We start from the raw sequence: 15,475 nt of genomic DNA on the forward strand, positions 1-15,475 counted from the left end.
TAAACATTGTGAATTCGGTGCGCAATTTGAATGAATATTTGAGAACAAACTGCATTTCTCAGGTATATCATATACAGTATGATATATGTCCAACAACCAATTAGAATTGTAATGATGGTAGAGAGTAACTATGTAACATAACAAACCAGCTCTCAGAAATGCCTAACGAAGAAATACAATACTTAACAGGTGAAATAATAATCCAAATCTCAAGATCAAAATGACCAGCTCATCCGTTCTTCCCAAAATGCAACTGCAACGTGCTCCAGATAAGTAGATAACTGTGGACATCCAATCAGGCCTGCAGTCCATTAAAGATGTCAATGTGGGGAATAATTTCAAACACTAAACCCTGCAGCCATATTTGTGGGGACTCTTAAGCTCCAAACCACGTCCACCACCTTCCAAACACCAATATTTTAACAAAGAAATGTGGTAATGGCTCATGGGGAATTACCTTGTTTGCAATGTTGTTGGAGAGCCAGTCAAGACCCTCGTACAACCCCTCTCCTGTTGTGGCACATGTACTCTGGATATACCTATACGATGGCAAAATCGAACAGGTTATTGCATGAAACGGTAGCATAATATTTTCAGAAAAGAAAAGGAAAGATAGCGAGCCAATTTTAACTGTTAAAGACTTAAGGTGATTCCAGTCGTCATGTAAGTAAGTAACAGAGAGCCACTTTTTTGTTTAAGCAAACTTCAGTAACTAGTCCCTATAGATCCAGGATGGTTCTTGGTGAAAACATGTAAATAGCATAAACCTCTATTAACGCAAAGGACACTTTGCATAAGATATGAAGATAACTAGTACATAACAGGTATTCACCGTCAATAACGATAAAAGGAGTTGGACAATAAAGCAGAGAAAGGCTAACCACTCTTAACAAATAAAGTTGCATAAAGCATAAAATTTTAAAAAATGAAAGAGTGTGGAAATAAGGTGACCAAGCAGACTACAGGACCATTAATATAAAAAATATAATAGATGTGGTGACAAGTTGACCATGTGATAAACAAGTGGAAACAAAAGCAACCATATTTTACCAGTGGCGTTGGCGCAGGGAATGGAGACCAAGCTTATCAGTGATCTCAGCAGCATTCATTGCATTAGGAAGATCTTGCTTGTTAGCAAAAACCAACAAGACCGCATCCCTCAACTCATCCTGCAAATGCCATGTGACTGAACACTTAAAATGCGTTACAAGTTTAAAGCAAGGGACTAAATCAATGGTGACTCCTATATGCATGTATCAGAATCCATAGTCAAGTGTATCTGAATCAGAACCAAGTAGCTTTAGACTCCTTAACCATATTGGAACTGATATACATGTAGATTTTGCATAGACACGACTGTAGCTCTGAAAAACATATCCCAGGTTTGTAATAGTGTGTTTCCAAGCCATGACATATGTTCATGATAAATTAAAATTCTGAGCAGATGGTTTAGTCATTTTAGCACAAAAGGATGTATAATAGCTCTGAGAACTCACACGACGATGTGCCAGAAATCAAGAATTGCACAAACATGGTTAAAAGTGCTAGGTAGCTTTTGAAATCTGAAACCACTAGAGATGGTATCAAGAACAAAATCAAACAAAACCAAAGGCATCTCCAACATACATTTCACACAACAGCACAAGGTTATACATTTCACAAACATAGCCAGAAATCCCAAACATAAAACATGATCCTCAACAGAACTTACCTCATTCAGCATCCTGTGGAGTTCATCCCTTGCCTCAACTACACGATCTCTGTCATTGCTATCAACAACAAATATAAGACCTTGGGTATTCTGGAAATAGTGCCTCCACAAAGGTCTGATCTGTAGTTTGGAAGACATAATGTTATGAACTTATGATAGAAAATAGTATCTGAAAGCTTTGTGACCACAGATTAGAGCGCAGTTCAAACATTCTATGTTGTCTGATGTGTTTAAAAACTGAAATCTTTCAATACAGCACACTGGAGTACTAGACAATCTAATCAAAAATAGCCTCTGAAGAGAAAAATCATTTTGGCTACAAAAACAAGAACTGTATTTTACCTTGTCTTGACCCCCAACATCCCAGACGGTGAAGCTAATGTTCTTGTATTCAACAGTCTCCACATTAAACCCTAGAGAAAACAAGGGAAGGCAGTAACTCGTTGTTAGCTTTGCTCTCCTTACAGGCATTATTGAAAAGATACACATGCATCTATTGTTATCTTGTTCATATGTCTAATATAATCAGATTGCAACGAAAAATAGATACGAACCATGCAAATAAAATGACCCAGTATTTAACTACAATGGTAAATTAAGATATGCACCAACAAAAGAAGTTCAAACCTTTTTATATAGTTTTAATTAGGGGCCAACGTACTAAGCACAATAGGAGTATACAAATGTATTCAATATATTATTGAATGTGCATCCATATCATTCAACATATATGCTTGAGTGACAAATCTAATTAAAATGTAGGTATAGAGCATGTACATACCTATTGTGGGGATAGTGGTCACAATCTCTCCGAGCTTGAGCTTGTAGAGGATCGTGGTTTTACCAGCCGCATCGAGACCGACCATGAGGATTCTCATCTCCTTCTTAGAGAAGAGGCGGCTGAAAAGCTTCGTGAACGTGAGACCCATTTTGCCTCAACTCTGCAGGACCTTAACAACCAAAATCAAATAATCAATATGGGTCATCAGACAACCAAATGCGACATTAGACAAGAAAAAACAGCAGATGCAGGCAAAATTCACCACATAATTTTCAGCGCAGAGGAGGAAAGATTACAACAAAATTGGTTTGCATAATACATTTTGTTATAGCACAATTCAGTCAAACGAACCAGATCCTGTGCAAACAAGTTAAGAAGGTAGAAGGATATGCATTAGGATGCAATAGGTGTTGACTCAAAAGGTATTTGAAAGGGTAATGCGATCGCATCAGCAACGCAAAGGAAACATCTACGGATCCCACGAGCAAAATTCTGCCAACATGTTGGCCGCGCGAAGGATCTACACGACACGACACCGTGGCAGTCCTCGAGAAAAGCACTGGATCAAACTGAACAATCTACAAATTTTAAAACTGCAGCATCTGAAACGGCTAGGCGATCACCTCAAGCAATGCAAACACCCGAAACGCCATCTACGGACTACCATTTCCACATCCCACGAACGAATTTCGCAGGCTTGGTAGCTCCCCCAACTCCCAAGGATCTACAACGCAACGGAACACACCGCCATTACCAGATCGCACCCCCAAAACGCACAGCAACCGACCAGGACCTGGCAAAAGTGCAAACCAATGCCACGAACCAACACGACACCGCGCGAGCACAGACTCGACGGCGCACAGATCTACGCCGCCACCCTACACAGATCCGCGCGGGCCCTCGCAGCACCATCGCCGGCGCTACCGCCAGCCAGCCAGCCGATCGAGAAAGGAACAAGGACTCGCCACCGCCTCCTCGTCGGAGACCGGAGGGGGAGAGAGAGGAAGGGGTGGGGAGCTAAGCGCACCAACCTTGTGGGAGGGGAGATCGTGGCGCCTCTCATCACGACGAGGCGAAGAAAAAGGAGACGACGAGCGGTGGTTGATCCGGAGGGGGGGGAGGTGCGATGCTTCGACCGGAGGGGGGGACGCCGCGGTGGGTGGACGCGGTCCAGGCGAGCCGGGTGCGCGGTGGCGGTGGGTCTAGTTCTAGGTAGGGTGCGGTGCACGTGGGATGGGTCCAGGAGAGCGGTGCTGCTCCACATTTGAAGCTTCAACGTGCAACCGACGCTTCTCCCAGTTCCTTTCTTTTTTTTTTTTAATGGTATACTAGGAGTAGATCTAATAAGAGTGAATTACCCTGAAATTTCACCGTATCATTTCTACGTCGGTTAGATTTGTTTGATTTATTATGTACTCTTAAGTTTTTATTTGAAAACCTTACGTAGCCATACCCCCAGGCGACTGTGATTTTGATCATTGGTTTGCGTAGAAATAACCTTATTGCTCGTAGAATATTGCTAGCACTCATTCGTTTCAATGTACTTGTGAAGAAAAATGTATGAATATAAATCATTAGTAAAGAACCAGCATAGTATTGTCTGTGTGTTGCAATAGAATTATAATTAAACAAAATTATCATTAACCCATTATTACCATAATATTCTATGTATACATTATCTTATTTGCTGCATATATTTATTATTGGCACGTGGACCCTTTTTCCATGGTCTTTTTCTTTTTAAAAACTTAGAGTTGGTCAGCATGGTTGACATGCCCTTCCAAGTAGCAAATTCACCGCTCACCACCATCACTACACTATTTTAAATGAGCTTATATATTATAGCAATATTTATTTTAAAGGGAGGCATCAAAGAAATACTAATAAATTACATAAATTTTTTTATCCCCCACTTTTGGGGATGAAACATAGGGGGGAAATATATTTCATTTCTCAATCCTCTAGTTAGCTTTCACAGCGACTATAGAGAAAGTTCCTATGTTTTCTTATATACCTCTGAAATTTTACCTAATCCCTTCTATGTCACTGAATTTTAAATTTTGCTTACTTCTTTATATACCCTAAAGTTTAATTTTGATCTCTTCTATGGCCCTCCCGTTGGGATATCCGCTAGTAGAAGATACGAGTCGATCAACGTTTAGTTGAGAGAACACATATGTCTATGATCCCTTCCACAGCTGCCGAAATATATCGATCTCGTAGTGGAGGGTAGAGTACTGAGATACGGAGGGGGGAGGGGCAAAGTCAAGCAAAGGGGAAAGTTGGAGCGGAGAGGTTAGTCGACCACTAATTTCTATAAAATTGATCATTTTACCTTTGTATGAACATATACATTTATGAATTATCTTATTAAAAATATAAAAGTTTATCACATGAGACTATTAATACTACCTCTGTTTCATAATGTAAGATTTTCTAGCGTATCCTAAATTCATATAGATATCAATGAATCTAGACATATATATAAAAATATACATTGGTTAATAGATGAATCTAAGCATAGCTAAAACTTCTTACATTATGAAATGGAGGGAGTAGTTGCTAAGTAAATCTGACCCACCAAATTATCTGACTAAATTTTGGAAAAAAAAAATCACCCAAGTAAAATGAGTCCACGTCACTCCCATACAAATTAGGCCTATAAGGCTATAAGGTGATTCGGCATGCAGCTTAATCTGTCCTACTTAACTGAAGTCAAACGTATTCGGGGTGCGAGTAAATTGGGCAACCAAATTTGCGTCAACAATTTCATCCCACGTAGCCCACTTCGTTCTTGCAAATGGGAGCACGAGAAGATTTGACCCACCTACTTGTCGTCAATAAATTCAGTTCAATTATAAATTTAGCCTACTTAGTTCTCACTAAGCTTTTTAGCCCATAACAAAATTTGGCCCACATGTAGCTCGGATTTGGGCCAGAAGTGAATTCGGTCGCCCTAATTGAATTGAGCCCATGAATTGAGCCCAATTAAATCACATCAACAATTTTGGACAAAATATGAATTCAGCCCATCTCTGATTTTGGCCCGTTAGTAAACTAGGCCTACTTTGATTTTGGATAAAATATGAATTCAGCCCATCGCTGATTTCGGCCTGTTAGTGAATTGGGCCTACTTTGATTTTGGACAAAATATGAATTTAGCCCATCGCTGATTTCGGCCTATCAAGTGCTCGTTGGTAGATTCGATCCAATTGCTTAGATTTGCCCCCACTTAAATTTCGTCACAGGTTGGCCCGTTGGGGGCATTCGAATAAGGCTATTAGTTGGACCATTTGCATTTACGGGCCTAGGATTTGTTGTTATGCCATGATTTCCGAGTCCATACGAGTGAATGAGTAAAACGGCCCATCAGTTGGAATGGGCCTGGAGCTGTGGGCTTCGTACCAGGCTTTCCATGGGCCACCATTAAGCCATCTTAATTTGGCCCATGTAGTGGTATGGGCCTCGTGTTGTGGGCTACTTGCCAGGCTATTCGCGGGCTACCATTTAGGCCATCACATTTTCTAGGCCCATTGTCAACTCATCTTAATTTGGCCCACGTACCGTTATGGGCTTAGGGTTGTGGGCTTCCTACCAAGCTTTTCATGGGCCACCATTTATGCCATCATATTTTCTGGGCCCATCTTCAACCCATCTTAATTTGGCGCACATATCGGTTTGGGCCTAGAGTTGGCCCTAAATATCCATTTGGCCAGCTTAATTCTAAGAGAGAATTTCCTGTATGCCACTAAAATTATACCATGTTCCTTCTATGCCATGTAAAAAATCGAACTTCCATCTGTGTCATTTACTTAATTTTTTCTTCCTTACGTGCCACTGTGGTTAAGTTTTCCATCCAACTCCGTTAACTTATTGTGCTTATGTTCTTTCTACGCCACTACATGCCAAATGACCCGAAACATAAAATTGAAAATTGGTATTTTTGAATAAAATTTGAAATTAAGACAGCAGAATTGAAAATTGACATTTTCGAATAAAATTTGAAAATTGATATTTTCGGATAAATTTGAAATGACCCGCAACATAGAATTGAAAATTTGAAAAATATCAATTTCCCTACTTAGAATTTTTCAGAGATTTTATGTCACTTTGTTTACTCGTTTAATTTTTTTCAGAGATTTAAAACCATTTTAGTTTTTGAAATTTTTCAAAAGGTTTTAAAAAGATACCCAGGCTGTGATAGTCAGATATTGAGGTCAAATATTGCTCTTTAGTACTCTTCAAAGTAGGGAAATTGATATTTTTCAAATTTTCAATTCTATGTTACGAGTCATTTCAAATTTATCTGAAAATATCAATTTTCAAATTTTATTTGAAAATATCAATTTTCAATTCTGTTGTCTTAATTTCAAATTTTATTCAAAAATATCAATTTTCAATGCTATGTTTCGGGTCATTTGGCATGTAGTGGCATAAAAGGAAAATAAGCAAAATAAGTTAATGGAGATGGATGAAAAAGTTAACGGCAATGGTACTAAGGAAAAAAAATTAAGTGAATAGCACAAAGAGAAGTTCGATTTTTTTGCATGGTATAGAAGGAACTAGGTATAATTTCAGTGGCATACAGAGAATTCTCTCTAATTCTAACCAACGTAATTGGCCTGCTAGCACATTTCCAATAAACGTATTAGAGCATTCCCAACCCATAACACTAGATGTAGTTTCCATAAACTCCACATCATCAAGAAACTGTAGTAGACCCTGCTCTTTCAATGCAAACACCACTATTCCATACTTCAATTTAATGCTACTTATCTCACATGATATCTTGAATGTTGTGTAGAAAACATGTCTCATGTAAGACATGGTTTCATTCTCTTTCCTTATTTATTTACTTGCCACATCATCTTTCATCCTAGATGACAACTTAATTAATGTTATGAACGTCATCCTAGTCATTGGGTTAGAAATTACCACGCCATTAACTATCGACAACCAATTCGATGCACTAGTAAATTTGGTCAACGAATTTATCCGACTAAATTATTGAAAAAAAATTCACCCCAGTAAAATGAGTCCACGTCACTCCCATACACTAATAGGTTTCTCATTGAATTAGGCCTACAGGCGATTCCGCCTGTGGCTTAATTGAAGTCAACTTATTTTGGTCTACGATTAAATTAGGCCACTAAATTCGCGTCAACAATTTCATCTCAAGGCCCACTTAATTTTTGCAAATGGGGAGCACGAGAAGATTTGGCCAACGTGTATGAATTATTTGGGATGTCAAAAACTACAAGGTACAAATTATTGAATATTCATTATAAATTTACAAAAATTGAAACGTAATTTCACTCAAACTTCAAAAATAAAATCAAACACAAGTAATTTTTGAACGATATTTAGTGAAAAAAGATACATTGTGAATGGATGAATAGATTAACGAGTGGCTTTTAAGTGGTGTAATTTTGACAAATACCTTCTATGTATAAATTTATTGTGATAGCGTTTTAATTTGACTTTATAACACAAATTTTTTATTTGCCCCCTTGAATAATTATCACGAGCCATTGACCTATTTCGCACATTCACCACATCTAACACCTCAATATTTTTGCTTATGTTTATACTCATAATCTAAAATTTAAATTTTCAAAAGTTTGATTTAGGTTTTTCACCGAAGTTTATTTTTTAGCCTTAGCTTTTATATCGCTAAAAATACATATTTAAAAGTTTTATTTATAAATTATTTTTCGTTTGCTAATATGCAATTCAAACAATCTCCTCTAAGTATTTAACACACTGCACACCAGATACATTTCGTTCCAACTATCTACTATCTAGAGCATCATGTTAGTAAACGCTGGACAAATCGTTGACACTGCACATGGGACAATATTGAATCAACAGATACCTAAAACTTGATAAAATGACTCAAATCTCCAACATCAATTCCCCACACCTCTCAAAACCTAGAAAAATAAATACAAAAGCTCTCCTAAATATCAGAAAATGAAAAATGGATACATTCATCTCTCCCTAAACTGCAGTTCACTCTTTCTTTCCATTTCACCTCCTATATTCCTACACCATGCTACCATGAAGCATAGGGGCAACCAAGAGACAAACGCAAGACCGTGATGTCCCATAAAACTGGAGAACATGAATCAAGCCTTCGGTTTGAGATTCCCTTCAACAACAGAATCAGCAACCAGGCCAATCTGTACAGGAAATATGCCATTGCAATCGCCAGGGTGCTCCACTGCATCTCATAGCTCTGTCTGTATGGTACACTCCTGACCTTTTTAACGACTTCTGTGATCACCGTATGCTTTTGAGATAATCATATGCTTGCATAGTTGCATTCCAATAAGTATGATCTTGTAGGGTTAATGCTTCTGCTAAAGCCATGTTGCCATGAAAGAAATGAATTTATTGCCTAGTTTGCTTCTAACGCCTCCTCAATCTCCAGCAAACCAACAGAACAAATGTGCTACTATTCAAACCCTAGAATTGGCCACAAGGCTGCAGAAATACTTAGGCATGTGAATGATGGCAATTGCCTCAATTGAATCAACTGACTGCATCCCAAAAAAAATTTTCATCACAGCAAAGCTAACATGCACGACAATGACACATTGCCAAGAAACTAGTACCATTCCTCTAGGAGCTCTAAGCCGTTTAAGAGAAGCCCACAAGAAATTGATCCTTGCTATCCTATTCCTCCAGGACCCAAAGAGGTCCCATTTCACCATCTATGAACCAAGTCCACATAAATTTTTCATCAATCCATCAGAGAAAGGAGGAGAATCCACTTTAGATCCTCTATGGAGATTGATCGAAATGTCATTCAAAGACACATGGATGAGAACTTAAACCCTACACATCTCCTTGCACTGCAGCAAGTCGTATAAGATACATATTGAACAAGGAAATTTCATCTCAGAACAAACGAAATAAGGGAATCAGAGAAGTTTATAGGATGGGGACCAGGACGACGAGGAGAATATGGTGGCAGGACCGGCGGTACGCGGTGGAGAGCCTGAGCTTCACGCAGTGCTTCGCCAAGGGGTTCGCCCACGCTCACCACCTGCTTGTGGTTTTGCCCACCCGGAAAGGAGCCGCCGCTGTGGCCATCGAAACGGTGGGTCGTTGCGAGGGCACGCACAGAGGAAAGATCAAGCTCTCCCACTGCACGGCAGTGAGCTGGCCGCCGACGGCAGGGACGGCGGCGGCGGCGGCGGCGGAGGTCGCTTCTATTGCTACCCGTTCCGTGCATGTGCGGTGTGCCTTATCTACGTACCCGTTCCGATCAACGGAATGATAGCTCGGATAAACTCTACTAGACAGAAAAATAAGTGGGTCTAATTTATTAACGAGAATGAAGTGGGTCAAATTTACGGCCCAGCCCATCTTATCACTGGGCTGAAATCCCTGATGTTAAATAAGTAGGCCAAATTCACTAATGGGTTGAATATGTTGTCAGGACATTAGTAAGCCAGATTCAATGGTGGACCAAATTCAGTAATGAAGTGGGCCCTTTCACTGGCCAGCCCAACTTATTCCTAGGCCGAAATCTCTGATGTCAAAAAAGTAGGCCAAATTTAACAGTGGGCTGAACTGGTTGTGAGGATATTAGTGCGCCAAATTCACTGGTTGGACAAATTCATGACCAGCCCAACTTAGTCTAGGGCCAAAATCTCTAGTCAAATAGGTAGGCCAAATGTACTAATGAGCTGAATTTGTTGTCAGGACATTAGAGGGTCAAATTCACTAACGGACCAAATTCAGTAATGAAGTGGGTCAATTCACTTGCCAGCCCAACTTATTATTGGGCCGAAATCTTTGTTGTCAGGACATTAGTGGGCCAAATTTATGGGAGGGACTTTGGTGGGCTGAATTTGATGAAGTTAATGTACATGGCCATATTCAGTAGTGGGCCGAATTCTCTAACTCAAATTAGGTGGGTCGAATTTAATCTTGGACTGAATTCGTTGACGAGAATTAGTCAGGCCGATTTTATTCATGGGCGAAATCGCTGACCGGATTAGGTGTGGCTTCATCTCTCTGGGCCGAATTCCGAATTAGGTAGTTGGGTATTTGGTGGGCCAAATTCATATACGAGCCGTATTTTTTGACGGCGATGGGCTGATTCGGTGATGGATGTTAGGTGGGCAAAAATTCATTGAAAGGCTGAGTTTTCTGGTTGGGAATTAGTGGGCTGAATTCATCTGTGGACCGAATTCATTGACGAGAATTAATCAGGCTAAATTTATTCATGGGCCAAATCGCTGACCGTATTAGGTTGGCTCTGTGACCGAGTTAGCTAATTTTTGAACGATATGTAGCGAGAAGAGATACATTGTGAATGGGTGAATAGATTAACGAGTAGCTTTTAAGTGGTGTAATTTTTAAAAATACCTTTGATATATATATATATATATATAACTTTAACACATAATAATTGTTTTATTTGCACCCTTGAATAATTATCACGAACCATTGATCTATTTAGCCATTCAACACGTCTAACACCCTAGTATTTTTACTTTTGTTTATACTTATAATCCAAATTTTATTTTAAGATTTTTCACCAAAGTTTATTTTCTTTCAGCCTTTGCTTTTATATCGCTAAGAATACATATTTAAAAGTTATATTAATAAATTATTTTTCATATTTAAAAGTTACATTAATAAATTATTTTTCGTTTGCTAATATGCTGTTCAACAATCTCCCCTGAGCATTTAACACACTGCACACCATCGTTACAACTACCTAGAGCATCATGTTACTAAACGCTGGACAAAACGTTGACACTGCACATGGGACAATATTGAATCAACAAATACCTAAAACTTGATAAAATGGCTCAAATCTCCAACATCAGTTCCCCCACCTCTCAAAACCAGGAAAAATAAATACAAAAGCTCCTAAATATCAGAAAATGAAAAATGGATACATTCATCTCTCCCTAAACTGCATTTCACCCTTTCCACTTCACCTCCTATATTCCTACAACATGCTACCATGAAACATAGGGGCGACGAAGAGACGAAAGCAAGATCGTGATGTTCCATAAAACTGGAGAACATGAATCAAGCTTTCCGATTGGGATTCCCATCAACAACAGAATCAGCAACCAGGCCAATCTGTACAGGAAATATGTCATTGCAGTCGCAAGGGTGCTCCACAGCATCTCATAGCTCTCTGTATGGTACACTCCATCTTTTTGACGAACTTCTGAGATCACCGTATGCTTTTTAGATAACCATAGGCTTGCATAGTTGCATTCCCATAAGTATGATCTTGTAGGGTTAACTCTTCTGCTAACGCTATCTAAAGCCATGTTGCCATTAAAGAAATAAATTTATTGCCTAGTTTGCTTCTAATGCCGCCCCAATCTCCAGCAAACCAACAGAAAAGATGTGGTACTATTCAAACCCTAGAATTGACCCCAATAAATGGGAAAACCAAACAAAATGCAACATGTAAAGAGGCCAACTTTTCCTTAGCTCATTTTCTCCTCATTTTCTTGCATGAGTTTCTCAAGTTCCTTCTGCCCAGTAGATATCAATGTCTTCACAGTGTCGAACGCAGTCAGTTTAATACTGCATGGATTGAAGTATACTGTGAGCAATTAGTAGTTCCGTGCCATTGAACATAATATTAGCTATAACTGTTGCCATGAATTTAAGATATATACGCACCTGCTATTCGGTAGATTTTTTAATGCATTTGGAACAAAACCCCTGTATAGTCCAATTAGACCATCACGCTCCACGATGCCTGCATTCAGAAGAGACAAATTTAAGAAATGTTTCATTTTAGCCCATAAAGGGCAAGATCAAGCTGCAATTGAGCATGTAGAATAGACATGTGAAAGAGTTAACTGAGAGCTGAAGTGAATGTTATGCAGTACGTAAAAGATGATGCTTATCCAAGAGTGAAAGGACTATCAATCAGCTACCTGGAATAGCATCCAAAACTGTGTTGTAGGGTGATCCCTTCATTTGCATCTGCCTTCTAACAGTGTCTAGAGGATAACACATCAAAGTTGCAAATGTTGCTGAAAGAAGAGCAGTTGCCAGAGATGTCTCCGGTCTGCTCTTATACTTCTCTGGTACAGATTTCTTCATTCTTACATACAGAAAAGAATAGAAGGTGCGGTAAATATCTACTTCGCAGAACATCTTCTGTATATTAATGTATGATGATGAAGTAGAGCGAATCTTACAAATCAAAAACACAGAAGTTCACAGCAATGTAAGGTGCAATTCCTATAAGAGATGGACCCAGGCCTCCATAGAAGGAGGCCAACCCTTCATCTCTCAGCATGTTCATAGCAACCTAAAAGTTAAGTCATCAGATTATATTAAATTCCAGAAGCAAAAATCATGCTTGTAAAACTAGTTACCTGAGACATAGTACTATGTCCAGCTTCAACTGCTAGCCTCAGCCGAAGAACATCCAGTGGGTATGTTACCTATCAGCAAGTAGCCAAGATATATAGAAGCTTCATAATGATCAGAGCACAAACAACAAATCAAACTAGATACAGGGACAACTGCTTAGGAGTAAATAAATAAATTACAAGTGTAGATGTCATGCCCGCACAAGCACCAGCAGCAAGTCTCCCAAACACCGTAAGCTCTCCGTCCTTTCTCCGGAGAAGTTTCTGAATGCAAAACAGGTACATGAAAGTTTCAGTGACAGGAACCCAAAACAGGGAATTGACTGGTGACAAAGAGTTGCTGTTATCACCTTGTAGACTTCATATGAAAACAGTTGCACCGCACTGTAAGGAACTATGCGAATAACCTGAAGTTTACAAAGAAAATAAGTTAGCACATGACCAAAAAGATAACACAAACCATGCATGAGCCACAATATGCACAATGGGGAATATCAAGCACCTGTGGAAGATTGCCCTTCCAGTAACCCTTCAAGCCCTCTTCCTTCCCTATCTCTGCTATAGCCTGCATAATTGTAGCTGTATCAGATTAGTTAAGTACCACATATGTCACGCTAAACAAAATCTATGAAAAAAGCAGAAGATAGATATGCTTCTCTTCTCCGTGTAACAGTAGAAATTGCAAGTTCATCTATCCAAGAGAAATTATACAAAACATTCATTTTTTATGTTGAAAAGAAAGTCAGTCCTCACATAGAAACAGCATATCAAAGAAGATTTGAATACCAGGCGATACTAGTCATTTGTGTCTAATTCATCAACACATGAAGCACCAGCATGGCAGCATCTGATATCATCTTAAAAACATCTAAACAAAAACATCGTGAAGCCATAAGTAAAACTTAATGACATGCCACTGCATATTTCTGAAAACCATTGTTACCCTCACTGCTGAACCACAGAAGAAGCACATTGAATTCAGGACACAGAGGGTGTGCTACATTAATACAATATACTATAAATTTATAAGGATAATGTTCTTTACAGAGCATTCAACAAAGTACATTGGAAGAAATTATGGTTTCCCCACACGTAGCAACAAAGAATTGGTAATAGTGAAACACATTATACCTCACTAGTTCTGTTCTGGAAGAAAGAAGGTTTCATTCCTCACTGAAGTCTTTTCATTTCATGTTTCCCAGAATTATTTTCAAACTCCTAAAACTTAATTTTCAGACTGCGTGTTAATTTCTTGTAAACTAAAGTTTCATGGTTACATATCACTTCACATACCGCCACAAGACCATACTACAGTATATTTGTAATAGACAGAAGTTCCATGAAACCACATTGTATGTTCAACACCACACACAGAGAACTCAGTTCATTCCAATCTATCCTGATGTGCCTGGAAGCCCCACTTCTACATTCAGGGAACTGTCATGAAATTAGTATATTAACAAACATAGTTAAAATAAACAGGGTCGGATCAGCTTCACGGCTACAGAAACCCAACAGCAACATGATTATATCCGGACCACCCAAAATTTCACAACAAATGAACTGAAGAGAATAGGTGAATTATTATACTCGTACTACTCAAAATTTCACAACAAAGCGAAGAGAAGAGGTGGTATGACATCAGTGTTACCTCGAGGAATCCGATCCCTTTCTTGGTGCTCTCCCCCACCACCCGCACGCTGTGCGTCTGCAAGGACAGCAGCGGAAACGCGGGCGGGGTCATATAACACCACTCCCCCAGCCAACCCCAGGCAGAGAGAACCGAGGGGGAAAATGCGCACCTGCATGAGGAGCTTGACGCGGTCGAGCGGCGCAGTGACCGTCTTGGCGACGGCCCCCGCGGCCGCCCCCGCCGCGAAGAGCGCGGCGCTGTTGGGCACCAGCGCCAGCAGCGCCAGCGGGTGCCGCAGCAGCACCCCCGCCGGCGGCAGCGCCACCTTCCTCCCCTTCCCCTCCTCCCCTCCCCCTCCCTCCCGAATGGTGAGCGCCGCGAACACGTGGCGTCCCGCGCCGAGCGCGAGCGCGTGCGCCGGCGACGGCGACGGCGGGGGCGGGGGCCGCCAGGACTCGCACGCCTCCACTCGCCGGTGCGCCATCATCGCTCTGTGCTGCCTTGGATCTGCGAGAGGCGGGGGGGGGGGGGGGGGGGAATTGGGCAGCAGCGAGACGGAGAGTGAAGAGGGAAGAGGGGATAAGGAAGGATGAATTTCCCTCTTATGTAGCCGCTCTCCCCCGCATTTTGTTTGTTAAACTCTCACGCCGGCCACGCGGCCGACCCGGCGCTCCCCTTCTCTTCTCTGCTCCTCTCTCTCTCTCTTGTTTGCAAGGTTTCCTTTCGTTTCCTTCTCCTTATAGGTTTGGGATTTCGGTTTTCTTTTTTCTTTTTCTCCTTGATGATGACTATGATGAAGCGTTGAGGCTGATGGGTTTGGGCCTGCTGTTCGGTTCAAAGGTTTTTTAAAGAAAAAATAAAAAAATCAAACTGTTTTCTCTAAAAATCCTATAAAATTTCTGTGATCCGAATAAACCATGCTTTGCTTTGATCGGTGCCAGTGACGTGTTCCTGCCACGAGCAATGCGCTTTTGGTT

The 15,475-nt window shown here is 40.3% G+C and overlaps 2 protein-coding genes across 2 annotated transcripts; both read right to left on the reverse strand.

Annotated features, from left to right (window-relative positions):
• Positions 1 to 37: 37 nt before the first annotated feature.
• On the reverse strand, positions 38 to 3,599 carry LOC102702606 (ADP-ribosylation factor 2-like). The gene is made up of 7 exons (XM_006643967.2): positions 3,524 to 3,599; positions 2,493 to 2,661; positions 2,054 to 2,124; positions 1,712 to 1,831; positions 1,051 to 1,169; positions 458 to 539; positions 38 to 301 (listed from the first exon to the last, which is right to left on the reverse strand). Exons 2-7 carry the CDS (start codon positions 2,638 to 2,640, stop codon positions 296 to 298), a joined length of 546 nt encoding a protein of 181 aa, XP_006644030.1. The 5' UTR covers positions 2,641 to 2,661; positions 3,524 to 3,599; the 3' UTR covers positions 38 to 295.
• A 7,619-nt stretch (positions 3,600 to 11,218) lies between these two features.
• On the reverse strand, positions 11,219 to 15,209 carry LOC102721976 (thylakoid ADP,ATP carrier protein, chloroplastic-like). The gene is made up of 10 exons (XM_006645679.3): positions 14,668 to 15,209; positions 14,517 to 14,573; positions 13,368 to 13,430; positions 13,216 to 13,272; positions 13,046 to 13,129; positions 12,869 to 12,937; positions 12,689 to 12,801; positions 12,422 to 12,591; positions 12,162 to 12,240; positions 11,219 to 12,062 (listed from the first exon to the last, which is right to left on the reverse strand). The coding sequence occupies exons 1-10, from the start codon at positions 14,983 to 14,985 to the stop codon at positions 11,963 to 11,965; spliced, it is 1,110 nt and encodes a 369-aa protein (XP_006645742.3). The 5' UTR covers positions 14,986 to 15,209; the 3' UTR covers positions 11,219 to 11,962.
• Positions 15,210 to 15,475: the final 266 nt, after the last annotated feature.

This window comes from Oryza brachyantha, chromosome 1, assembly GCF_000231095.2.
Source record: "Oryza brachyantha chromosome 1, ObraRS2, whole genome shotgun sequence".
In the NCBI taxonomy this organism is placed as follows: Eukaryota; Viridiplantae; Streptophyta; class Magnoliopsida; order Poales; family Poaceae; genus Oryza; species Oryza brachyantha.